This window comes from Chanos chanos, chromosome 10 (genome assembly GCF_902362185.1).
Source record: "Chanos chanos chromosome 10, fChaCha1.1, whole genome shotgun sequence".
Taxonomy (NCBI): Eukaryota; Metazoa; Chordata; class Actinopteri; order Gonorynchiformes; family Chanidae; genus Chanos; species Chanos chanos.
Genome location: NC_044504.1, coordinates 19,193,020 through 19,220,840, shown reverse-complemented (window position 1 = coordinate 19,220,840; position 27,821 = coordinate 19,193,020). Strand labels below are relative to the sequence as shown.

Sequence of the window (27,821 nt, the reverse complement as noted above, 5' to 3'; positions counted from 1 at the left end):
TATGATGTAACAGTAATTGGTTCAAACAGCAGTGGACATTTGACATCCAGTATGTGGACTGGACTGATGGTGAAAGAGCTGACTGTAAAGTGATGTGCTGGCTGTAAAATTTTTGTCAGTACTTAGTGGTGGTGGAGGAATCCAAAAATAAATGTTGTAAACTCTGTAGAATCGGGTCATTATTACCGTTTGAACATTCTTGATTGTACTCAAGTACGAATGAATATGTCTGGAGGCAGAGGTATATCTTGTTTTGTTTGGAATTATATAATTCCAAATTAATTATATTTGTTATATAATTCATATAAATTGATCAAAATTCATTTAAAGGGTTTCATAAGTAGAATGATAGACGGTTTAGTTGTAATGGTGAACGAAAATTCATGTGAAGAGCAAATGTTGGAGGATTTTTAAAAACAGGATGAACTTATTAATGTTGACCTTTCACAATTATTTGTTAGCCAACATATTACAAAAATCTAAGATGGAAAAAGGAAAATCGAGACAAGAACGTGTTCAATCAATCAGAATCTGTTATGTTCTATTGATTGATTGCCTTAATCAAAGAGGCCATTGGCTTCATTATTGATCAAATATTCAATCTCATTTAGAAGATTACAAATGGACAGGAGCCACCTGCTGTCTTCCTAGAAAATACACTTTAATCAGACTCAGTATAAACCTGATTGGTGATGACTTAGGAGAGCATTCAGAAATGACATTACCAAGGTTAGATGTTGAATAAATTGCTAGTTTTAATGTGTTTGTGGCAAGCCCTTTTTTCTATTTGCGAATTAGATCAACATCATTGGCTTAAAAACTACCTCCTAGCTAAAATCAACTTATCAAGTAATGGTTGAAAGACCAGTTGGCTTAGAGAACTTACAGCTTCAGAAAAGTCAGACCATAGACACTACATTTCATGTAAAACTGTTCAAAAGGTAAAGCTGAAAAGATGAGAATTTTTTTTTCATATAATTTATTATACTTTTTTTTATCTCAAGTGCATAAGCAAATATGATATGTTAGTGCGTAAACGTCTTGCAGCAAGTTACAAAGCTGTGCAATTCTTCAGCAGGTGTCATAAACTATCAAGTTCAAAACATAACAAAATATATTTACCCTTGCAGGACAACAACAGAAATGCAAATAACGTATTAACCACTATATAGGAATTCAGGCTGAGACATCTAGAGAGCATCTTTATTTAGGCTATCTACAATAGTGCTTTGATACATAATTCCAGTCTTGAAGAACAGTGACTCTTGCAGAAATATTCCACAGCAGTTAGCAAAGGCTGAGTTGATGATGGCATATGGTGAGACCAAGACAAGAAGAGAAATAGGCAGAGCATGTGTTGTTGAGTTTGAGAGCCACAGGGCAACAATGACGGCAGCAGTAACAAGAGACAAACTGAAATCATACACCAAAAAAAGCATTCTATTTCACATCAGTGCAAGAATCCAGGAGTTAAAGTTCATTTATTAACTTTACTCTAGCAAGTGATATGATTAGTGTAAAACAAACAAAAACACAATGAAAAGAGAGATCACAGACCTTAATATTCCCTCCAGATTTCATTAGATGCCCTTACAAAATATTGCACACATACACTCACAAAAAAAAAAATCGCCTGACTGTACAACAACTGAATAGAAATTGAACAAGTAGCAGCAGAGCACATCTATTGCACAGGAAAATGTTGCGTTGTTTCTCTCTGCTCTTAACATCCCATTTTGCCCTTGTGTGCTTCATGTCTCAATGGACTGGTGAGCTGATAGTGTACCATAACTTTGACACCAAGCTACCTGGCAGCTAATATTGACATACATAAGCTCCTGAAGCCCATTTCATGAGAGGATTAAAATATATTGAGGTTAACATTAGTTTGTTTTTCTTCTCTTTTAAAGGTTTGATGATTAGTTACAACTGCTTTAGTGAAACATGAGCAGAGCAGAGGATGTCAAAATATACATGGGCATGTGGATAAAGTCCTACTTTATAAAGAACTCTGATCAAATGAACTGTGGTGGTTGCTGATTTGAATGGTGTTGGGGTTTTTTTCCCTGGTACAGTTACATTTTTTTTTACCACCAATGTTATGGGTGTAAATGGGTCGAGCTATTAATGGAGTTGGATTTATAATTTTTGGGATTTTTTTCTGTAAATCTGGCAAATAATGTAAGGGATATCCAAGAGACAACACAATGTTCTTTTGGCCTTCTCCAAGGAGCAGAGATTATATAGACTTTAACCCGAAAGGTACAGTGGCAGCAGATACAATTAAAAAGAGCTCTAGCCTGCATTGCAATGATGGATCATGGACTCATTGATGCAAACTACTCCTCAGCAATATCAAGTAATTGTATTGTTTGGTTGATATCTGTAGTTGGTTATGACATCAGTGTTTGCTCATTAGCAAACTGTAATGTTTTGTGCTGGTTACCGTGAACATGAATATTTGGGGCAATGAATACATTCCTTGAAACTGAGAACAACCTTCTAGGTTGGGACATAATCAGAATCGTGATGGCTCTAAATATTGAGCACTTCTATTAGATACAATATTTTACTAAAAAAAAAAAAACCCACAGTAAACAAGAAAACAAATTAATCTTCTTTCTGATGACACAGTTGAAAAGCTTTGTCATAACATAATTTAATTAAGGTCTACACAATTTAGAAGGAGAGAGACAAAGAGAAAAACTAAATAAAGATTTTTTTCTTTAGGATAAAAGACATCCCTTCCCCACTAAAAACACATGACAAAAAATATTGGTTATGGTAACAATGAAATTATGTTACACATGTTTGGCATTAATGATAAATAAATCAAAATCTATCATGATGTAACATAAACCATGGTCCCATCAAACAGTTTTTCATCCCATTAAATATGTGTTCCACCAGGAATCCCTTGTTTTGTAGTTCAACAGAGAGAGACAAGGTAACTGGGAAAAGGTAACTGGGGAAAAAGTAACTGGGAAAATGAGCTGTGAGTTCTAAAATCAGACACAAATAGAAATCATAGTACTAAGAAGGCAGAAGATATGCTTGGTGTGGAATTAAAATGTAATACCTCTAATATAACTGAACGAATATACTGGATGATTTCTGTCAAGCTTTCCTTTTAGGACTTTTATCCTACTGGAACAGGGAACAAGTTCTAAGGCATTGGGGCTTGTTTTTCACAACAAACTATAGAACATGTTCACTCTGACCCTATAAGACTATCTGCAGAAAAGCCGGGCTCTTAATGCAAACTTGATTCACAATGTGCAACTTTTATAACACCTTCAGTGTAAACTGGTGTATTTCTTAAAATGCAGAATGGTGTGATACAACATTAATTTACCTCTTTGCTTTTTGGAACATGACTGTAAGATGACTCCATAATGAAAAACTAACTATTTCAGGTGAGCTGAACTTTATCTTTTCAGAAGAATTTTTAGAAGAATGCTACACTGGGACTATGTGATACAAATACCCCAGGTGACAAGTAGCAACATACTACAAGAACCTGCGCCTGGTCTGAGTCTTGTAGTTCTCCATACTCCACTTATATGTGAACAAAGAACTTCAAGTTTCATCTCACACATAGTCCCATGTCCTCAGCAGAGAAAACAGAATGGCAAAATGGTGGTCCAGAAAACTGGTTAAACATCCAATTTACCTCCTTGCATGTTACTCTATCACTAGAACTGATTTATGATCGTGATTGGACATCATTCATCTTTACTACCAGATAGTCTTAGCTATGATACACATTTGCCAACAAACTGAAGATCCAGTTTAAAATGCTCTACTGAGTCCAAAGCCCCATTGCATAGGCCAACAGTTTCAAGGTAAAGCCTCTACACAGATCTGCTCCTCTGTGATGTCATCAAGTAGTTGAACATCCACTGGGCTACTTATATCACTGTCATACACTTCTGTGCCTATAAGAGCATCCTCCAAGGCCCCAGATTTTGATTTTGGGAAACCATGTTGCTCTGATGGTGAGGTGCTCTCTATAGATTCCAGGTCTTCGATACCAGCTCGATAATGGATCATAAGTAGAGTCAATGCCTGAAGGCGTTCACCTGACTTGGCCAGGGCTGCTGTTATCAAGGCCTTCTTGCGTGCATCAGCTGCCTCTCGCTCTTCCACTATTAGGGCATTGTTGTGCTCCAACTCCTGGTCGATCTCCTGCTGTAGCTTGTCCAGCATTAGCTCTAGCTTCTGTGAGCGCTCATCTGTGGGAAGCCCCCGATACAGATCCCGACCAATCTCCTTCACTGCAATGAACACACTGTCATCTAATCCACCTTCCTTACGCACTAGCTTTGTTGTGGCACCACTCCCACCAGAAGGTTGTTTTGAAGGACTGGCACCAGCATAAGTCTCTGTGTCACTGCTCTCATTGTCTGAGGTGTTGGGGGTGTGCTTTGGGGAAGGTTCCACTGGCCCTGGTCCCACTTCTGCCATTTGTTCTGCAAGCCTGGTCTTGGGTACTTGGCGTAAGTTAAGCAGGCGAGAGCTGGTGTTGATGATGTGGCGTGTGATTCCTGTGGTTGCCCGATTGATGGTGGACTTTGCCTCAGGGTCTGCACTCCGCCGATCTGCACTCCCAACACACTGGGGATATTCAGCAAGGCACTTCTCCTGACACTTCTTGTGACAGACATAAGCACAGATCATGCATTGTGAAGCAGCCTTAGTCCATACTTTCTTTTTGCAGTACTCACACCATGTAGGATTCTGGAACTGTGTATCCTGGAAATTGTGTCGCAATTCCCCAGCTGACGTGAGGCTGAATCCCACGTCGTCACGGGCTTGTGTCTGTAACTGCTCCCTCTCCCTGTCTCTCTCCTTTAGTTCCTCATCCTGAAGGCTTCCCTCATGTTCTCGCTCACTCATTCCACTGGAGAGATCTGATTCTCCTTCTCCCAAGTATGTGAAGTTAAGGGTAATATCACCATAACAAAGCTTCTCATTGAAACCTTTATGGGTGCTTAAGCTTCGCAGTGCAGTGCGACTGACACTGGCCCGCGGCTCAGGTGCACACAGACGGAAGGTGTTTTGATACTCAGCTGATGACGTGGACAAACACTCCAGGGCTATATGCTCCAGACGTAAGCTAACATGCCCTAAGCAGAGGAGGGAACCCAGCTTGAATGGGTCCTTGCTCCAAAGCGCTACATTAAGATATTTGTGATTGCTTTCCACCTCAAAGACAACTGAGGACTTGTTCCACCGAGCCTGTCTGTTGTGAAACATGGCTTCAGAGGATTCCCAAAGGCCTTGTCCATCAACACACTCCTTTGTGATGGAGGAGCTCTCAGATATCTTGTCTTTGGCTGGTTCTTGTTTACTTCCAACTGGTGATGTTGGGATCTCCTCACTGGATTCTGGTGGCTTGCTTGCAGGCTTTGGCTCAGGTGGTTTGACCAGAGTCCTCTCAGCTGCAGTTTTGTCTCCATTGCTCATGTTGGGCAAGGATTTTTCTGGGGTTTTCTCCGCTGTAGGGTCATTGCCTTCCAGCAAGTTTTGGGTTTCAGAAGTGGCCGATGTCACCTTTATGTGGGGTCTGGGTGGAACTGGGGGACGAACAGGTGGTGGAGGTGGGGGCACAGTCGGTCGCTGAGGGGCTTCAGGTTGTTCGGCACTCTTGTGTGGCGAGGGCTTTGGTGATTCTTTGGGCTGGGGTTTGAGGGGGGACTGAAGACCGGACAAATTAAGTTTGCGGTTCAGGATAGGCGATATGGTGCCGAGGGGCTTGGAGGCTAAGTTGGCCACAGTCTTTTTAGGGCTTTGGTTTACAGAGAGCAATAAGTCTTCCTTGGGGTCAGCACTGACTGGGACACCGGTTGGCCTGGACTCTACTATCAACTCCTCAAACTCAGAATCATTGTCTTTGTTTTCAGTCATTTCCATAGTGGTGATGGTGGCTGGATCTTCCTCATAACCCGCAGGCTGTGGTGGGAAACTTGGTTCTTCCAGGGGTCCCTGGGTCTCCTGAGGAGTTGCCAGGCCTACTGCAGGGACCTGGTGACGGACAGGCCTTTCATAAAGGACCAGAACCCTGTCACCAGCTTGTTTCAGGAGTTTCGGCACTTGGACAGAGGATGTCACTTTGACACCTGTGCAAATAGAAGAATTCACAGTATTAAAGGAAAATACTGAGAAGCAATAAAACTCTAAATAACACTGAATGGTCAAGGAAAAGCTGTCCATTTCTAGCTGCAGTGTATGACTCTTTTTATTCAATCTAATAATGTTCAGCAACTAACAAAATCATTACTGAATCATTACTAATCATTACTTAACTCAATCAGATATTTTTTTTAGTTTTTTTTTTTTTGTCTCTTACCTCCAATAGCAATAAGTCGGTCACCCTTCTGAAGGTCGGCCTGGGCAGCAGGGGAATTTGGGGTGACAGTCTCAATGCTCACATGAACAGCATCCCCCTCACTGGCCGGAACATGCCTGAAGGTCATTCCCACACTCCCTGTGGGACCTTTGATCAGCTCTGTCTAAAAGACATATTCACACATGAAAAACTGGTCAGCAAAAAGTCAAAAGTCAACAAGATATCGTTGTTAAAGAAGAATCAGCTCTCAGAACTTTCTCATAGTTTCTGTGTTTTTCTCTCAATTTCATTTCCAGGATCCCATATTACACAGTTTAATCACAATGCTCAGTGCAAACAGTGGAATGCAAAAGAATGAGTAGAAACTGAAAAACAATGCAAAAATTTAAAGTTGTGTCCATTAAAATCAAATCAAATTAACTTACAGCCACCAGAATCCAGTGAGGAGATCCCAACATCACCAGTTGGAAGTAAACAAAGAACACACCTCACAGACTTAAGTGCATTTATAGTTGAAGTACCATACAGAGTTAGAACTTTATACAAAACTCCATTAAGCTAACTACTACTAATCTAACTACTGACTCATAATGAGGGTGGAGTATCTGGTTTATATCAGGGATGACACCTTCAATTCAAAGCCATCTTTTCATGGTTTTCATGGTGGTAAAACAATGCATTCTAAATCTAAGACAGAGGCAGCCTGCAATTACAGTCAATTGTCCACCCTTAGAGCTGTACAGCCAGCAGCTGTCTCAGTAACTGTCGCTACACACTGCACTAGTCACGTAGCCCACAGTCCACCTGTTGCTCTGAAGGCTAACCTGTTCTTATTTCTTGACAGTTTCACAGAAAACAGATAAATGTGTAGAAGGAGGTGCAAGAGGAATACCAGACTTCTCACTCTTCAGCGTCAATACAACAGAACAGATGTTCAGGATTAACATAAGCAGAAAATGAAAAAGGCAGCTAAAAATCAAACCATGTGAATGAATAACACAATTGCTCCTTTAAATGTTTGTGGAAATTTAATTAAATAGGTCTTGAAACTTGCTTTCTTTATTTTGTTTGTATAGGTTCCAGTAAAAATTTACAGGGGAATGAGAGTTTTTTAAGCAATGAATTCCCTCCGTGTGTGTGCGTTCTCTCTCTCTCTCATTGTGTGTGTGTGTGTGGGTGTGTGTGTGTGCATGTTGGGGGTTGGGTCTCTAAGAGACAGGACCCAGAACCACAGTGGGAGATGGATGACTGTAATTTTGCTGCTGTCATTTGTTATAATTCTTGAGAAGGGCACTGATCAAGTTAAATCTGGAATGAAGAAACAGACAATCTATCCAAGCTGGCAAGTAGGAGGGCCTGATTTGTCTGACACTGAAGGAAGACTGACAAGCCTTTCATGGAACTTCTCAGAATAAACCAAAAAAGATAACCACTTTACAACTAAATGCTAAATAACAGTGTGTACAAGTGCAAACCTTTACCACAAGTCAACTTATTTACAAAATAAGTTTTTCTGAATACAAAACTTATTTAAGTATTTCAAAATGTTAAAAAAATGTCCACAACCAAATGAAGCAATACCCTAAATGACTTCAGTTCTGTAGGTAACATATTTGTCTCCTTAGAAATGTCTCTGTGCTCTAGACAGTCTGACACATCACCACTGGCAACAAGAGTATATTAAAAATGATATACACCTGTGATACACACAGACAGACTGTAAACAATTATAGAACTTATACTGGGAAATAATATTTCTGCCTTTTTGGAAATGTTATGCAAATGAGACAAAGAGCACAGTTTAAATAAATAAACATTAATAAATCCTACAGAGGGTGTGGTCTACAAATCATTAAAAAGCTAATTTCCTAAATTCTAGCTTTAGACACGGACATGAATCCTCATCATGCTACTTCCATTCTTTAAAAAAATATTGGATGCAGTTAGGGGTAGTGAGAGTAAATACCAAACACTATAATGCATTCCCACAGATCAAAAGAACATAACAGACAATGTGCAACAGCTAGAAATAAATGGAAGAATTGTGGTTCAAGACTGCATGCATTTCCTGTGAACTGTTCTGGTGGAACATAAGTAAAGGCAATCAGGTTCACTAATAACCGTGTGGTAAGGCAAAAGGGCATTGCTGCGATCTAAGAAAGACTTTCATCTGTGATGGTTAGACATTAACAAACCCCAAAGAACTGCACTCAACTTGACATGGACCTGAACATTGTTTCTATTTTTTATTAAGGCAGGAGTCATCACATTGTTGCTGTTTTTCTGATTAATACTGATAGCTAAAAGAAAACCTAACATCCAACTGCTCATGAACTAAGGTCAAGTGGAAGCCAGTACTACTTTAATTGATTCAGGACATCAACAGAACACATTACAGTTTGTAATGGAAAGTATCACAGTCTTTCCTCCTAAAATAGCACTGATTGAATAAAGGAGGACATAAATCTTTTTTTTTGTTGCTGTGATGGTCCACATGTACCTAAAAGATATTAGTAACACCCTGTTCAGCCCCAATACGTCTGTTTTTGTCTGTGAAGAAATAGATCAGAGGCGGGTAAAGAGGTCCTTCCTGACATGGGAACAAAACGGCGACATTGAGCAGCAATTACGGGCGATTTGCAAGGCTGAGCTGTGGCTAAAGGGTAATTATGGAGCTAGCAGCAGGAGCCGGTGTGAGGGTGCAAGCAGAATGCTGACATGTAATGTATGAGAGCAGGTAAACAGATGCTGGTGCTGCTCCAGCCGGGACGTGCGGCTTTGGCCCACACGTCAATTTACGCCACATCACTCCTCGCAGCCAGTCTTTCACACAGACATCAACAGTGTGCCACAGATGGTCAGGCTGTGTCTATTAGAGCAGACAGGCTGAGAAACACACACACATAGACACACAGACAGACACACACATACACCACAGAATAAACAAGCATACATTTCAACAGGTGCATTTCCCTCAGGAATATAACAGAATCCTATATGTGAATCTGTTACCTGTTCAGTGTACAAAAATATATTTCTTTCTGCTTTCAGAATAACAACCATTCCTATCCACAGATAACACACACACATACACACACACACACACACACCAATTGGACTGTATGCTCTGCTAAACTCACATTGCCTTTACACACAATGCACAAAGACATCAAAGTCGTGCTGGGCAATCGAAAGGACAGGCTGTCTGACAAGACAAGCTCAGTGAGAAGTAAATTACCCATGTAGCAGATGCCAAGAGTGAGCAAACATGCCAAGTGACATCAAAGGTTGAGGCACGTGGCTGACGTCTCACTCCAGGGTTCCATGGGTGTGTCTGCGTGCGTGTGTGCGTGTGTGTGTGTGTGTGTGTGTGTGTGTGTGTGTGTGTGTGTGTCTGCCACCATGTGCAATGGCGAGCGTGAGCATTCAAATGCACATGTGGACGTGTGTGAATGTGCCTGTCTGTTGACAGATGTCCATTGAAGCCACTGTGTAGATGAAGACAATCCCTTTGTGTGTACACCTGTTGCTGCAGCTATACAAGTGCCCCTATGACACACAGCCACACATACATGCCTGGGCCTGAGTTTTCCATAGGTGCTCATTGACATCACAGTTCCCACCACCATGTTGTTTCTGCACTCTGAGCATTCATAATGGGTGGCATGAAAAGGGACTAGATTTAAAGGCAGATAAGATTCAAGAATAAGATTTCTCACTTATCAGTAGATGACAAATTCATTCAATTACCACTACCTTTTAGAGAATTATTCATGCTTAGCTCAAAAGCTTCAACCCTGAAATAAGAAATGTAAGGATATATTTTGACATATTTAATGCTTTGTTTTCAAGTTTAGTTCATATTATTTAAATGTAGCAAGTAGATTTAATGACAGCTTGAACAATGAATTTTAATAAAGTGAAAAATATTAAGTTGCTATTACGCTTAAAAAAAAGAAAAAGAAAAAAATGAACGTGTCAATAAGACTATGAATGGCCTTCGAGGAGCATATTTACAAACACAGATCTGCAATTGTTTTATGTTAAGTGATTCTCAGTGTCTGATACCATGACACCAAATTGACACCATATTGTCAGACAGGAGCAAGCTATTATACAATACTTCTATATTACTTATACAAATTACTTATACAAATAATGGGAACAAGAAACAATCATTTCAATATGTAAAGCTAATCGCTTTTGTAGGGGAAAATGTCTGAATTCATCTGTTACTGGAGATGTAGGAACTGATGGATGGGTATTTATATTATCATTACATTAATACAAGAAAACGAGTGACTTCATCCAATTTAGTGATGACTGTCTTGACTGGTTGAGAAAATTTGGAACTAAAAATAAGACTGATAAAATTACACAGGACTCGACCTTGGATTAATGACAACCTTACTGAAATACACCAGTATTAAAATAGCATTAAACATTCAAATAATATTCAAATTAAGCTGAAATTCAGCCACAATAAGAATAGGATCACCAGTCACCACCACCACAAAACAACATACTACGTGATGGATATTCACTAAATGTGGCTAGTATTAGAAAAACAAGGGATTGCTGGCTTAATCTATAATTTAAAAACTGAAAATCAAAAAGTATCTGTCAAGACAAAACAAATTCTCTCGACATCCTTTACACTCATGGAGACAGCTGTTTGTTGCCCTTTCTGTATATCATGCTCTTTCATCTTTGTACGTGCCAGCTTTATCAGTAGCCCAAGATACGATTTTGGACTAATAATGTTAACATTGTCTATGGGCAGAGATGCCTCTTACGTTGTTAGAGAGAGAGAGAGAGAGAGAGAGAGAGAGAGAGAGAGAGAGAGAGACAGGACAAACACAGGCACATAGCAACAGGGAATGACACTGAACAAAACAGCACAGTTTTCCTTTTTTTCAGACACCAAAACAAGCACTTTTTTCTGGTCTGCCATGGTACACAGATGAGAGGTGAAGATTGCAAAATGAACAGTATCACAGTTCTTGCTGAACAGCTTTTTTCCCCTACACCAACCTGAGAACAAAGGGTAACAAGTGCCTTTTTGCAAAGATTTTCAAATCAACCCTAAAAAAGGTTTCACAATTATTTACAAATTCTATTTGTTCAAAACAATTTAACCAAACGTTAAGACTCAGGACACACAACCATATACATAGTTATGGCCACTTGACTAAATTGCTCTGGTGGCTGCAGCATGTTTTCTGTTGGGTCGATTTCTTTTCTTTGACTTTGCTGAACCCTAATGGGTGTTTGGGCTGCAAATTCTACTTACAGGCAAACGAATCTATGTGATTTGGTGGTGTCAACCTCTCAACATCTGCCACCTACCAGGCTGCCAACCAACACTTTTGGATGGCTCAGTTTGATTATGGTTTTGGTATAATGTACTGGGTTTTTTTGGCGTTGTTACTTTTTCTAGCTTTTGTTAAAACATGATCACTATATTCCTCTGGACCTAGTCTAGTTGCAATATGACAATTCATGTTTCATGCATTATGAAAACTGTAAATACTTCTAAAAATATAACCACCTCAGGAAGCCTATGGAGAGAGTTTACCATTTAATTTTTTCTCACTACTTTTCTCTTAGTTCTGATTACAAAGGAAGGCAGGGAAGGCCTTGCATATTTTTTGGCTTTTGTTTCATTTATTAATTTAGTTTTTGTGTAGCTCAAGAAGTTCCTTCTCCATGTTGATAATCCCTTTTCATTCATATTTACTTCAACAAAAACACTGTTTTATGAAATGTCTTGTTTTGGTAGTTGGATGTTTTACTTTGTTTGTTGCATGCCTCGATTGACTTCTCTGTTAAGATGCTCTTTACTCGGGAGTCTGATTTACATGTTTACACCTGTCCTTTTACAGACCAGTTAGGAGAGTACAGGACAGCTAATTTGTGACTAGTGGCATTATGGTACTAAGCACAGGATCAAAGCTGTTCTTGTTAACAAACTTATGGAAGGGGCATGTTCAAGGAAGATGGCAACACCTCTGTCTCTGCAGTCATAGCCTCTGTCAATACATGGCCTGATGTGGACACAACACAACCCAGCACCAAGGCTGACGTACCCAAGTCTCAGCATGGGACCAGTGCTGTATTTGCAGGGATTCGTTCAATTTAAAAGAGCCTGATCTCAGACTAAGGAGGGCACAACTGAAGATGTAAGAATTGCTTTTAAAAGGCCGAAAATGGCAAGTGTCCTTCAGTTAGTCACTTTGTGTTTGTTGTTTCAACTTCACTTCAACGCTTCCATGATGTTATCTGAAAAATTAAGATTGTTTCATGGAATTTGTCCGTCTGGTGACTGGATGCTTTACTTTTCATGGTGCATGTCTCCATTCCATTCCCCTAGATGTTGTAGTAAATGGTGAGTTAAATTCCCTGGGGGCATAACGAGAAACACGGGCAGGGCCACCAGGTTGCATGTGAGCAAATCGCAGGCAGGATGCTGGACTGAGTGAGCGAATCCATTTCCCTGTCAGTGCGCTGGCCAGTAATCTAATCTCATGGCACATGTCAGATCGATTTGTGTATGGTTATAGGGTACAAGTCCCTGGGAGGCAAGCGGACAGCAATTCCCTGCCATGTCTAATTAATGGAACTGCAGAGAGGGGGGCACTGCTGTGGGCATACAGTTCTAAATGGGCATGATTCAGGTTGATTAGCTTGAACAGATAAAAGGTCCGAGTTGCCACCACACAATTTTTCAGCGGTGTTCAAATAATTACATTAGGCTAAAACAATTGAAAGGTTCACAGTAATGAGGTTTAAGATTCAGCTATATGTTTTTTAAATAATAATGTCACACTACGAAGAACATAGGAGAAGCTCTCATTACCACAAAACAGAATAATGGGCCGCATAACATTTGTCTGAGACAAAAAAAAACATAGGTACAGATTGCTTATAATCAAGCAAATGTTCCATTTGTCAGCATGTGAATTCTCATGAGAGACAGGAACACAGCAGTTCCAATTCAGAGGAAGACTACGGTCATTTCATAAAATAAGTTCTTTGTAGATTAATTTACAGGGGTCAGGGACAAATGGCATGGGACAAATGGCATGTGACACTGATGACAATGTCAATGTTTGGGACACTCATAAGTGCCCTTTTCCTTGATGCCATTATTCAGTCTGTCCACTCATTCATGGTCAATAAGCTAACATTCATTTACACAAAATGAAAAAATGGTCTTGACAATACACCTGAAGGAAAAAAATCTCCACATAATTGAGATAATTTCTTATCCAAGAACACTGAAAAGTAAAAAAAAATCTAATAATATGACAACAACGAATTCCTATCTTTCTCACTATGACATTCAACCACACTTCCACCAAGAGACATTACCGCTTGCTTTTGGACTGTGCTATTCTCAGCTTTAAAAAATACGAAACTCCAAACCGTTTGCTCACTGTTCAAAGTTCAAAATTAATGCTTGCGCATCTCATCAACTGCCGTTTGAATTTTCATGTGGCGGCTGTTCTTTTTGATCAGAGGAGAATGCTTTTAAAAAGCTCCGGACAAAAGGAGTTGTTATGGAGACGGACATGTTCAAAAAAGCAAAACTCTCATCCTCCTCTCATTTGCACTCGTTCAGAGAAACCAGTGGGTTCTTTTCTTTTCCTATATGACACTTGTTGCCTTTTATAGCATCTTCATTGTCATTCACACCCAAATGTCCATAGACCGTGTTCAGCATCTGTTTTCAATAAGTGACTAAGTGAGTATGTTAGTGAATAAAAAAATAAATATGTAGATAAATGAGCTAGAAAATGCAAAAGAGTCAACGAACCACCTCTCCTATCAGCACCAAAAGCGTTTCCTTAATTCTGTGTAGGCTGGGGAAAGCTCCCTCCTTTCTTATCACATTGGCATTTCATTTTTAGCTTTTTGTCCTTTTTGCTCAAAGTTGTCAGCCACTTAAAAGTAGTGTTTTTCAAGCGCCCCTTTCTCTCCGAGAACTAGGATTTGGTAGTGTCATCAGAAGCCACCTAGGTTTATGATAATTTATTCCTTCACATTATAATCAACAAATGACATTTTCTTTGAAGAAGTGATTGGCACTATACAAAGAGGGGATGCGATGGCTGCACTCCATATTATGCACCACTCTGCACGCTGTGCATGAAGTCAGCCTTCATGAGGTTTCACAATCTGTACAAAAGCCACAAACACTCTTAACAAGCAAGACAACCTAATATTTACAGTGTATAATTGTTGGCCCTAACTATACTGAAAAAGCATGAGGTGATAACTGTGCATGGTTCATTAAAACTTTCTAAATGCATTGGTTCCATTGGTAACAAGTCTACGGCATGTCCAGTTCTTGCAGCAGTACCATAAAATGTACATATGTGAAAAGCCAATACTGCTGAAACCCTCTATGACATCCTCAATATGCAGCTTTCTCTGTCTCCCTCTCTATTCCCTTCCCTTGGATATATTTTAGAGTGTGAGCAGAGCCCTTTCTGCTCAGCAAAAAAGCAATAAAGAGCATAAAAATGTGATTTAGCAGCAATACACTTCAACTTCCATCAGACAATAAGAGAGCAGAGGAGAAACAGCTGCCTTGTCAGATAAACATCTATAAATGGTAATAAATAAGCTGCATAAAATATACTGTTTATTTCAACCAAACTGAGAGCTAGTTTCATTCTTCCTGTTCTAAGATACCTGTCGCTGCATAGAAACACACTGTTTTCTAGCATCATTTGGACCAGAAAGACATAAATGATGTTTATTTGTGTGTGTCTTATAAGGAAAACAAAGGAAATCTCATATGGCTAGCCTGCTGGTCTCATTCACTCAGACAATGTATGTGGACGTCTCTTGGTGACAACTGGAAATTGTCTGTTGTAGCAGCAAGGGCCAGATTAGCTTCCATTGAGCAGGGCCTTCAGAGGGTCAAAATTTTGACGTGATAGAAACATGATTCAAATATTCATGCATTATTCAGCACCATAACACAGACAGGGGTAAGCAAAAATATGAATGACAAACTGTTAATTTACTACAGAATCCACTCGAGGGTTATATTTGTGCGCTACATGGGTCACTAGTAAGATTGTGCCATTTCTAGAGGCAACTGTCTAGAATGTTCCTTTTCATCTGACAACTCCGGATATCTGACGACAGCCTATCTGGCTTTCAGGCTGAGCTTTATTGGCATTCAACTGATTTGCTGACAGTATTGGCTTTTTCGAAGATGAGGAGAGACAATTTTATTGGGTGACAGAGGAAAAATGAGAGCTAAACAGGTCTTAATGAGGGACTGTGTCCGGTGCAACAGTTGCAACGCTCTGAGTTTAAGTGGCAGGATGTCGGTAATGTGGCTGCAGCACGTTCCATCATGCACGCCAATGCCCACTGAATCAGTATTCACCGTTACTATGGCTTTCTGAGAGAACATTGATTATGAATTTAAGCAACATCAACATACAGCGAGTGAGACCCTCCCACTGAAATATTTGTCCTTTAAACAAACACATTCAATGCTAAACAGAGCAGAGGAGAGCTACCAACTCACACAGATAACAGGCTATGGAACAACATATAGAACTATTCAATAGGTTTGATCTGAGAGAATGGGAAGACAACCAAAGGTAGAACTCGCAGTTCCCAATTTTAATCAATCAACAGCTGACTGACACTAGCTATTCTACTCTCACTGGCAACCCCAGGAAGCTATGGCCAAGCCTAAAATAGCAATAAGGACCAGCACCTGAGTATATCCTGGGGACAGTTGTAGGGACAGAATTAAGCTGTTCCCAAGGGTAAAGTGAAATGATTTTCTATGAACACTTGTTCTACATTCACACCAAGGAGGCTATGTTTTCCTGTATTTACAGAGCAACAAATTATTAATATCAATATCACTACGCATGAAAATGGGTCATTAAAATAAACAGTGGAACCTGAATATTGGCTATCATCAAAGTGATGTTTGATTAAGCATCTGTGTCACGGAGGATATGGGAACAGGTGGACACAGACACGGACACACACACACATCCATACTACTGGCTATCACTGCCTTTCATCATCCACTCAAGAGTGTGTGTGTCAGTATATTCATTTTTGTCACCTCAAACAGAAGCATCCGGAATGATGCATCAGCACTACACGTCAACAGTGTGTGGGAAGCCTGGAGCTGCTTCAGTGCAAACTAAGACAGTGAAGGTCAGATTTCAGGATGACAGGTAGTTTTTTCCTACACGAGTAATTTAGATATAACATAACCTACTGGCTATTTGTTCCGGTGAAACTACCACAGATGTTCATTAGATTCCGTTTCACTTCTTAATAAGGGATTTGTTAAAATGTAACTATTTCTGAAATAAAAAAATGCAGAAAGAAATGCAGAAAGAAAGAAATGCATAAATAAAGAAAGAGAAATGCAGAAAGAAAACGAGAAGTGCAGAAATAAAGAAAGAAAGAAAGAAAGAAAGAAAGAAAGAAAGAAAGAAAGAAAGAAAGAAAGAAAGAAAGAAAGAAAGAAAGAAAGAAAGGTAAATGTCAGAGTGCCTTGTGTGTGAGGCAGTGTGGTGCAGCTTGCACGGCTGGCAGGGCTTAGTGGAGACTGGGGAAAAGGCAGAGCACAGTTTAGAATGACTAAACTCATAGAGACAAATAAAGCACTCCAACAGAGAGTATGGGAGAGCAAGACAGAGTGCAGTGAGATGCGGAAGCAGCATGCTTCTAAACGATGTTATGACCTTCCTACCACTGAGGTGCAAAGATCTCACAGAGAAACTGAATCTGAGCCAGTTTCCCATCCCATAAGGGAAAACAGGAACAGACACAGAACCCCCATCTGATGTTAGTTCTTAGAAAGATGTCCAAAGATTGACTGGAGATAAAGCGACTGGTTTTCATACAATACTGTACTTCTTTGAAATAGTTGCATGGGAGGCTTGCATTTGACCTCAAGCTATAGTGTAACCTTGTAAGTGAAGCATTACCAAACTCAGAACAGACATAAACAAAACATTAATTAGACAAACACAGAGAACGGTATACAAACACAACCAAACGGACATCCATAACCAGCTGACAGTTGACTTCTGCCAGCCAGGTTGTCAAGATGGATCATTTCTCTGGCTGAGATACTGGAATCATTAGGGCAGATGTGCAAACACGCCTCAGCACAGCCAGCCACACCGTCAAACACACACAGTCGCCAATAAAACCCCACTCTACCTCCGCTGCAATGGAAAAGAACTAAATTTACCCTGCTCTTCACCAGGAGAGTGTGTGTGTGTGTGTGTGAGTTTGTTTGTGTGTGTGTGTGTGAAGAGGCCTTTGATTCAATGTATGTGTGGAATTACTGGGAGAGAGGGAGGGAGGAATGGAGCACCCTTACTAAAGGTCAGGGAACTACTTTGCTACAAACAGCACAATAATCACAAACATTTTCTGAACTGGTGTGTCCCTAAACCTAGAGAGCACTGAGACTACAGACTGCAGCTGCTGGCCATGTGTTTATATCACACTCTGCCAATGCAAACCATTCAGATGATTAGATCAAGTAACAGAGGGTCTCACTAACTATGTAACTTTATGCCTCACTAATGAGCCAATATATAGAAAACAGGTTTAAGCACTGCTGTTAAATATAATAGGCAATGGGAAGGGCAACTTAAAATTTAGTTGAGCTTAAATGAGGGACCAATGTGGAATTCACCTCCAAGATCTCCAGGTCCATAAAGGTTCTGTAAAAAGGCCAAGCACAAAAATACTGTAGTTGTAATCAGGGTGAAAGACAGACCTATTTAAGATCTGCAAGTAGTAAGACTCTTCTTAAGCCAATGTTCATGGAGTACCCTTTTATTGAACATTTTTCTGTGAGCAAACATGAGGCGTATTTCCCCCAGGAAGAGAGCAGTCACAGTGTTGCACTTGCCAGGCTGATGAAAAATCTCTCTCAGAGTAGCACCGTATGCATCCGCATATGAAACAGGGACAGACGGAATGCTTCAGACGAGTGCAGAGCTTCTCGTCGACAGAGATCAAGCAAAGAGGGGGGAAAGAGAGAAAGAGGGGGGAGGTTGACCTTTTCCAGATGGTATCTTCTGTAGTCCTAAGTTTGGGTCCCTGCTGAGGACACAGAGCTGAGAGAGCCTGATAAAAGCAGCCAAATGCCAACGTGGATCTGCATGTGAAAGTGCATCTGAATGGAGAATTACAGTACTGAATGACTCTGACTGAAACTACTTCAGCACGCCAAGGCAACAGAGTGAGCCAAACATACACCATCCTAACAGAGTTTTAAAAGGATTGTTTCATTAAGAGTTGAGACAAATGCTAATGAGGTTAAGGAAAAAGACATTAGAAGTGAAAGTGCTATTCATTTGATTTAATTAGTATCAAACAAACAGATGGTATCTACAGTTTAACGTAAGACAGTCCCTTATTCAATTGTGTAGTTTGTTCTTCAAAACATACTGCTGAAATGTAAACACTTCTGACCATCAGCATGATTGTCAAAAAAGTCACCATTTCTGGCATTTGGTCATTTTAGCAAGCACACACAGAAACATACCCATCACCCATTTTCAACTGTTATGTTGAATAATTGTCTGTTGTTGTTTACTCTTTTCACAATATATATCTCATAGCATGAGGGATCCATTCTTTTAGTTAGCCTGTGATATGTTCTTTCAGCAAAACTGAGACTGCATTTGAGTTCCCCCCTTTATTCCTGGTGAGCAGCAGTTGAGTGACTTTTTTACAGATCTGGGATCAGTTAAAGAGGGTCTGACTTGTTTGTCAAACATATTTTGGCCCTCACTGGCCGACGGACATTCAGGTCAAAATCAGTGACCGCAGCGTAATGGAAAAAAAATTACAGAGAAAATTACTTCCAACAGCACTCTTGGAATAAAAAAGTGTCGTGTACAGATATGTAAAATCGTAGAAATTGGAGCTCCTCAGTAATTCACATTGACATTTATATCCTAAATGTTCTTCCGCTAGAAGGACTAAGCTGCAATGGGAGAGTGTTAATTCTTCAAAATTGCCACAATTAGAAAAGGTTTACGGTACATACTGGCTTTCTTTTGTTTGAAATGCCACAAAAAGGAGTAGTAGATTATAGATTACAGCGTCTGTGCCCTCCCACAGACAGACATTTTCTCCAGCGTGTCTCTATGTAGATAAGAAGTCAATGATAGTTTGTGTTGGGATGATTAAATGCGATATTTGGTGTCACTTCTCATGTAACCGCCAACTAGCCAATTAAGATCAGACAGATTTCAAGGGGGAAAAAAGACAAAAAAAGTAAACAGGCATAATCAGGCAATAGTCAAAGTGCTCTGTCCTTCTGTTACAACATTTACTATATGGATTACCACTTTCAATGAAAGTGTTTAATCTTGTGAGTCTTAGTACACATATAGTCTTAAGGCGTCCATCTTGGGTACTCCCACCTCTAAGCAAAGCTGTTTATTACCATGATCAGTTAACAAGTTGAGCCAGATTTGATCCTTGTGTTTTACTTCTCTCTGTTGGTTTTCATGTAGATAGCACTGCTCCTAATACAAATTATGATAAAATATAAATTAAGGGATATATGACATGTCTGAGTGACACAGCAATGAGCAAGACACAGGAAGTGTACCTTTTTAATGGAGCTACGAGTCTTCTCTCTCCACTCGTCAGCGCTCAGCTCGAAGGTACAGTGCACATATGCCTTCCTATCATAGGATCCCAGAATGAAAAGCCTGGAGAGAGAGAGAGAGAGAGAGAGAGAGAGAGACAGAGAGAGATTCATAGAGTGTAGATTTCATGCATCCTTTCATGAAGAAGTATAATGACACAGACTAAGATTAAAACCCAAAATAAGTAGCCAGATCTTTGGACTTGACAGAACCTAGTGGAAACTTGACTGTCATTATCAAAACTGCGACAGTAATACCTGAGAGAGGTTAGATTAATCTGACCACTTAACAAAAACACATGGCTTTACCATCCATCTACGACAGCCTTGGTTGACTTTTACTAAGGCTCTACTGCCACCTTCTGATGAATACCCAAAACACACCTGTCCAGAATGGCAATTTTATGGTCTGCAACTGCCGAGAAGAATCACCTGCTCCCAAACAAAGCTCACTGCTTTTAAAGGAAGTGTCTACACGTGACAGATTAAGGACTTCAATTCAATTTTAAAATGTATTCAGACTGAAAAAGAAAAATCTTGTGAACAAAATCCAGAGTTTAACTAAGGATAAAACACACATAACTTAGAAATATTAGGAACTGTATTTGAAAATCTGTCACACACAATTCAGAACATCTTAATCTGTGTTCATAGTGATTCAGACATGGTTCCGGTACAATGTTAATTACAGGACAAGCACATGGCGGTTATACTGATTTAATGGCACCCTCTAGTGGAATCATTGGTGAATACAACAGAAAACATATTGCACAGCTCAAAAAAAAGAGGTCGACAAATCACTTATATTACAACCCCTCCGCCAGAATATAAACTTAAATTGAGTACAGTGATTGCAGTGGTTCTTTATCAGGTGCTTAGGTTTTAAAACTTAGCAAAACATTTTGGAGGAGAATCAGTTTTACTGCTTTGTTCATATGTTCATTTGTTGTTCTGACAGATAAAAATTGCTTATTTTTAATGTATATACAATGATGAAAGGTAAAATCTGAATAATTTATGAGAGAGGACACAGACCAGCACAACCTGTGAGTGAATGGATGAAACAAGAGAGAAAATGATCTGTTCTGTGGGACTGTGTGGTGCCAGGGTTGGGCCTTCTTTGTAATGGGCAAGGTCTTTGCATTATTCATGGACAGCCTTCTCCAAACACACCAACAACCTGCTATCATTGCAGTCCAACAATAGCTGTGTCCAACTCGAAATTGAGTGTGTGTGTGTGTTTTCATGTGTCTGAACACAGAACAGCTTGCAGCCAGGTCATTTAAAATTTCATTCAATTAGGGAGTGTGTGTGTGTGTGTGTGTGTGTGTGTGTGTTCATAAGCCTATCAGAATTGAAAGGTGCTACCTTGAACAAAAGATTCCTTTTAACATCCCCCACCTCACCATCATTAAACTATATTAGGTTACTATGGGCTGCTTGTAATTAAATAAACCACTGAAGTTAGGGCTCTTTCTGCTGTGTGTGTGTGTGTGTGTGTGTGTGTGTGTGTGTGTGTGTGTGTGTGTGTGCGTGTGTGTGTGTGTGTGTGTTCTGTTCATTCACACAAAAAGAGTAACAGGAGCTAGATGTTAACAATAATCTAATTTGGACTAATCATGGAGACAGGGACAGAAAACAAAGATCACGATCCACAGTCACCAGTTCACAGTGCTCTCATATGGCAGCTTAAACACCATTACTCAGAGTAACACTCAGATATGAACGTGTGACCAGAGGGATGCATGGGAGATTTTTATATATATATGGTTTGCATTTGTGGAAAGCCTAGTCAAAAACCACTAGTACAAAGGGAAGGAAACCAGCAAAAATAGAAAATACCACAACCTTGTAGCGCCAATATCAGTTCTGGTCTTTCATTCAGAATGATCTCATTCAGTAAATTTGAGGGCCCTCAGAATTTAGGAACATATAGTGTACCATATAACTATGTTTCTTCTTCCAGCACATTTTTTCTGATGTTGTTTGTTTGTTTGCCTCCTTTTGCCCAACATGGATATTCCCTTTAAGTGTTCCCACCACAGTACAATACCTGGGATGGTGAGGAGTTTACATTCACCTCTGTGGGGGCACAGTCATAACCTGATGTAGAGATAGTCTCACCTGCTACATTCAACTAAGGTGACCCTCAGTCTGCCCTCCACCAGTCGCGTGTCCTGAATGGACAGGTCAGGGTCACAGGAGGAGCCCAAGGGGGGCTGCACTTGAAATGGGAAGAAGGGCTTGTACCTGAAATTTAAAAGAGAGACAAAACACAACTGTTAGAAAACCCCCCTGTCACAGACTATCCTGCAGAGACAGGCCCAAAACTAAAATGTTGTACTGTTTTTCTAGTCATTAAAAATGTGTTTTCTCTTGTGGCAGGAACGTTGACTAGTGACTAAACGCTGACTAAAATTAATTGATAAAACATCATTAGCAGACTTTGCCTCAAACTGGCCTTCACTGAACTCAAACTTCATTCCAAACTTCCAAGGTCATTCTCGCAGAGCATTTGTTTGCGACAGATGCTTGTGTAAACACACATTAAAATAAATAGTGGTGTTTTCATTGTCCTTGATGACCTGAGAGAGCCAAGGCTCAAGAAAAATAATGTACGCAGAGTGTACACAGAGCTGTACAGGAAATCTGATAAGGGAGAGTTTATTGCCTCCAGATCAAGACCAAGTGTAAATAGGCTGAACATACTCTACTGTTAATGTCAGGAACGACAAGATTGCTCACCTAAGCTTATTATCATGTTAATGACATGTGCTATTAGCACAAGCTAATTAACTACACATCCCTTAACTCCCTTTTTAATGAAAACAATGCTGTCTACCAGTAGAAAAAACAGAGTACCATGGAAACAGAAAAGTCTCTTCGAAAGAGAGAGCTTTCCTGACCGAATTTTTAGTTTGCAGCAATAAGGTCCAACCTCAGGAATATACAGTGTATATTATATTAAGAGGTCCCTTACTTTCCTTCTCCAAAAAAATGCCTTTTCTCTTTGTGAGACTCATGAAGACCCACAAATGGAACAGTGAAACTGAAAGTTGAAAAATGAGGAAATCCGGTCCTAGGATCATGAGAGAGTTCATGTTGTGGTTGATCATCAACAACTTTCCTGTGGCTATAGTTCACCAAACACACAGGACAGAACAGAACAGACTGCCTCATTCCTCATGACTCTTTCACGCACAGAAAACAGCAAAGCTATTCAACCCCTCTGAGTCACCTTCAGGCTCCAGAAGGTTCCAAATGCTGTGTCGCTATCAAATTTACAGTTTAAATAGCATGTGAATATCTTCAACAACTGAGTGTATCTTTTCTTGTATCCAGCACTTCTCCGGAATACATAAAATATGTACATATGCACAAAACACTATTAATACAGCAGAAGAGTTGGCATAAGGAGCTCATAAGAACTTCATCAGACACTTTGTCATGATAGATGAATCTCTTCAAGCTCCAGTCACCTCAGATTGAATAAAATGAGACTTGAGATGGCCTTAGTTCAATGCATCAAGTTCATTTTCTCAGGGAAAAAGAAGCCCATCGTATGGGGCAATTTCAACTCCATATCAAGAACAGAAATGCCAAGGGTAAAAACAATATTATCTCATCTCATATGTCCAGTTCTTTTCACTGCATCAACCTCGGTCTTTTAAAGGCTGAATAAGTTATCAGAGACGCCAGTTAATAAACTATTCTCATCAAATGTGGTCAGCACCGTTTAACCCAGGTTAAGGCTTAGTGTGAATGCTGTCTGTTTTAATAATTTTCTGGCGGGCAGACATAGCGAGAATGATTGTAACTGTTAGAGTATGAAGCATTCCAGTTTAAACTGGGTTAACTAGCAGACGGAGAGAGCAGTACAAAAGAACAAGTTTAGCTGGCACTGAAGCAATGAGGGTGAGGCTGGCACAATGGAGAGTAGACAGGAAACGCCCCTCCTGCCTGGGCTGTGATTATTTCTGAGTGTTTCTGAGCTCATAGCACAGAGAGGGTAATGTAAACATACAAGAATTTCCCATCTTTCCTCTTCTCTCTCTTTTGCTCACAAACAGACACACACAGTGCAAGCTGCATACAAGGAACCAAATCTATTTGGTTTGCATAGTAACTACATGTTATTATATGGCCATTTGAAGTGTGTTTCATAGCATTTTCCGGTTAATGGCGTGTACCATTGGGGCTGGCTGTACAAATTCACTTATCAGATAGCAACATCGACAGTCAGAGCTCTGGACCCACCTTATGAAAACACTTATGAGTGGACTATCTCACTCTGCTCTCCCTGAAAACCACACTGAAAACACACACACTACCCTCAAGAGCAACAGGGGATGGGTTATCACTTACGAGAAAAGACGCTGGTGAAAAAAAGTGTGAAAAAATGCAGTGATCACAGTGAAATTAGAAAAAGAAAGAACAACAGGTTCTTGCAGAAGCAAAAGTTAACTGCAGTAGTTCCTGTGACGGTTACACAGATGACAAAAACATGTCCCAATGTTCTAAGGAAACAGACTAAAGAAGTTCCTTGTTGGACCATTTAAAAGCATCATCTCATAACAACAAAATTAAAGTTGGCCATCCTGACTCTGCCCCTCATAATCATGATTATGCACCAAAACAAACAAGCAAACACACATGTCTGACATCCTTTAACACATTAACTTGCCCTGTCAGGATTGAGACAGGCTTTGCCACTACATGTTTGTTGTGAATTAGACTGTAGACATTGTGAAACACAGCCAACAGTGAAATTACTCAACAGTCTGAAATCAGATGGTGGTGTTGCAGTGAGTCAGTCCAAGTTCACAACAAGGGAAGCAGATCAGCTCAGGACTAGGAACACATGGTGATTTTATAGCACATGATACAATAAATAATCACCAGCTAAATCGATAAAATCCTCAGAGCCTTATATGTTCTTTCACTCTTTCTCCTTATCTGGACTGTGATCTGGAATAAGCGAAAATGGCAATACCAATCACCCAGGATGTACTGGCAACCCACTCAATCACACTTAAGTCTTCACTATTTAGGGAGTGCAACTACTATTATTAGCCAGGCATTTAACTATTGTCCTATATCAGGAAGGATTTTATGCCACACTTGGTACTCGACCCAGTAGAGGTGCTTTGAGGACGCATTCTGAAAGAGGTATAAAATGAATTGTGAAAATTCTTTCTAATTGTCTAATGTTTTAAACAAGGGTGTATCAACAAGAGTAAATTTCTTTCTCAAAGTCTTCCTGTTTTGACCTTTAATGTGTTATATAAATACAGAGGATTTTGGTCTGGGTACTCATGCAGAAAGGGCAATGAAATCACAGTTTCTCCAGGCATACTTCCAGCTTTGTTAACACCAAAAATATTAGCATTTAAGTTAGATACATCAATAAATAACCCTTAGCCAACTACCACTACAAACTTACACTCAACAGAGAGATGCATCCACTGTCCTTTCTGAACACCAGCAGTGTCTGTGAGGACAATCTACAGATTATTAGGGCTATAATAGTAGGAGCTCACATGAGTTTCAAATTTTTTCAGTTTAATTCCTCTTCTTCAGACAACCTTTGATGTAAAATTTATTTAATGTTGGAGGTAGCAGGCCAAGCAGAACATATTTTAGCTTTAGAATTTCAACATGGGAGCTTTGATGAAGTCTCACAGCTGAACAAAAGACACATGATTAATCATGAGTTGCCCTGAATGAGCAACAGTGGGAGCTCAGAATTCAAACCTCTCTGTCTTCTTTACACTCTTGGCACATGCAAAAAAAAAAAGTAAAAGTCAAGATAGCAGGAACGCAGCTGTAACAAAAAGAGTCATTACACATATTACTTTGCTTGTATCAGGCTTGTCATTTCTCTTCCAGGTTGACAGAGGAAGGAAACTGCAATTTTCACTCAAACTCAAAGCCCTTTTGGGGGACACATCTAAGATAAACAGGAGAAAGCTTTTCCACTTACTGCAAGTACTTATCCTTGTTTTTGAGACACTTTTTTTTGCGAGTTGAATGCTACACTCCATCATGAGATATGAAGAAGGTTACAACAGCTATGGCTACTACAATTCTTGTTCCAGTGCTACATGGTTTAGACTCGTACTGGACTTCACAGAACCCCACAGTAGAGAGCACATCACCTGAGTTAAATGTACTGGGATTTAAACTGTGTTGTAGGGTTGCCACGGTATGAGATATTCACTTGATGATAACCGTCTCAGAAAATATCACAGTTCCATGGTATATGGTATTTCACAATTATTACTGTCAGTAACAATGACCCTTAAAGGACTGAAACAGAAGAGTTTTTTGATTGAACAGTTTACTGTAGGTGCGCGACAGCGCAGCCAGACTGACCCTGTCTGTACCTTTAACTCATACACACACTAACTTATTTTCAGCTCACCGAGCCAGGAAAGTTTGTGCGTGTGTGTGTGTGTGTGTGTGTGTGTGTGTGTTTCTTTATGGCGTCAGATCGGGGTCAGCATGTGTCTGTTTGTATGTCAGAGGTTATCAAATGGGCAGACAATGCAGATGTAGCCAGGAGCGGGAATCTGGAAAATGATGTTGATAGCACATTTTATGATCGATGTTTAAATGTTCACACGTTTTTTCATTAGGGATTAAGATTATAAATGGGACACATACTTTGATCTGCACAGAGGGATGATGTTTTTGAAGAACATGTTTGATGTGTTTCCTCCTTTGGCAGCCACTTTGCGTCCACGTTTTTTGCAAAGTGGATATCCGTCCTCGAGGATAACCCCATATTCGTTTTTGGGATATCCAAAGTAATCCTACACTGCTGATTTTAATTTCTTTTTCAGGGGATGAAGATTGGTGAGATCAGTCTCGCTTCTCTCTGCCATTTTCTCCACAGTGTGCGTGGCACCATGTGTGTCTGTGGCACCAGTTGCCGAGTCTGACAGGCAGTCGAGGAGGAAAGGCGATGCGCACACGCAGGTGAGATTCTCTGTTCCATTGCATTTTTTTTAAATACTGGTAATAAGCAAATGTACATGATATGATAACCATCAATTTTTATACCATGGTATACCGTGAAACCGGTATACCGCTGCAACCCTACTGTGTAGTAATGTGTTTATATTGGCATTATGAAGAGTGTAATATCTAATTATTAGAATGTTGATACAGGATACAAAAAATACATGTAACAGATGATGGTTACTGTAATGGTAGCTATAGTCTTATATTATTGTATTGGTACACGAATCCACATTAGGGGCTGCGACAGCCATTTGTCTGTGGTTTTTGTGAACTTAGAACATATTTATGATTCAAAGTTTCCTCAGACACTTTATCATGTCAACATTATGCAAGAATGAAAACATTTCAACCCCAGGCAGAAGAACATGCCTTAAAGACTACTATTCTCCTCCTCTGCCATGTGGATTACTCCACCGTGGGTAAAAGTTTGGAGACCAAAAATGAGGGGAAAAAAGGAACCGATTCAGCATTCCTTGCACAGCCTGTTGATTTATAGAAAAGGCCAAGATGGTAGCGTTTATCTGGTGGTACAGCATTACGCAGCGCTGGTTCAGGACAAATAAGGCTTGGTCAGTAACGTTAGACAGACTCATGATGAGTACAGTGCAGTTTAAGCACAGCAGTCTGACAGGAGACATTCCACTAGTCAGTGGGCTTAATTGGAAAACACACTGGCATTTTGTCTCAGAGCAACTACAGGCCATGTCGGCAAGGACTATCACTTACACGAAACACCATTAGACAACACAAATGGTGCCA

General features: G+C 39.9%; 1 protein-coding gene across 1 annotated transcript in view; it reads right to left on the bottom strand.

Annotated features, from left to right (window-relative positions):
* Window positions 1-3,479: 3,479 nt before the first annotated feature.
* Window positions 3,480-27,821, bottom strand: part of pdzd8 (PDZ domain containing 8) — a 36,117-nt gene continuing 11,775 nt past the window's right edge. The window contains exons 2-5 of the mRNA XM_030786494.1: window positions 22,161-22,286; window positions 19,998-20,100; window positions 6,353-6,515; window positions 3,480-6,122 (exon numbers count right to left, since the gene is read on the bottom strand). Coding sequence (XP_030642354.1) covers window positions 3,841-6,122; window positions 6,353-6,515; window positions 19,998-20,100; window positions 22,161-22,286 — 2,674 coding nt within the window. The 3' untranslated portion in view covers window positions 3,480-3,840. The remainder of the gene's footprint in view (window positions 6,123-6,352; window positions 6,516-19,997; window positions 20,101-22,160; window positions 22,287-27,821) is intronic.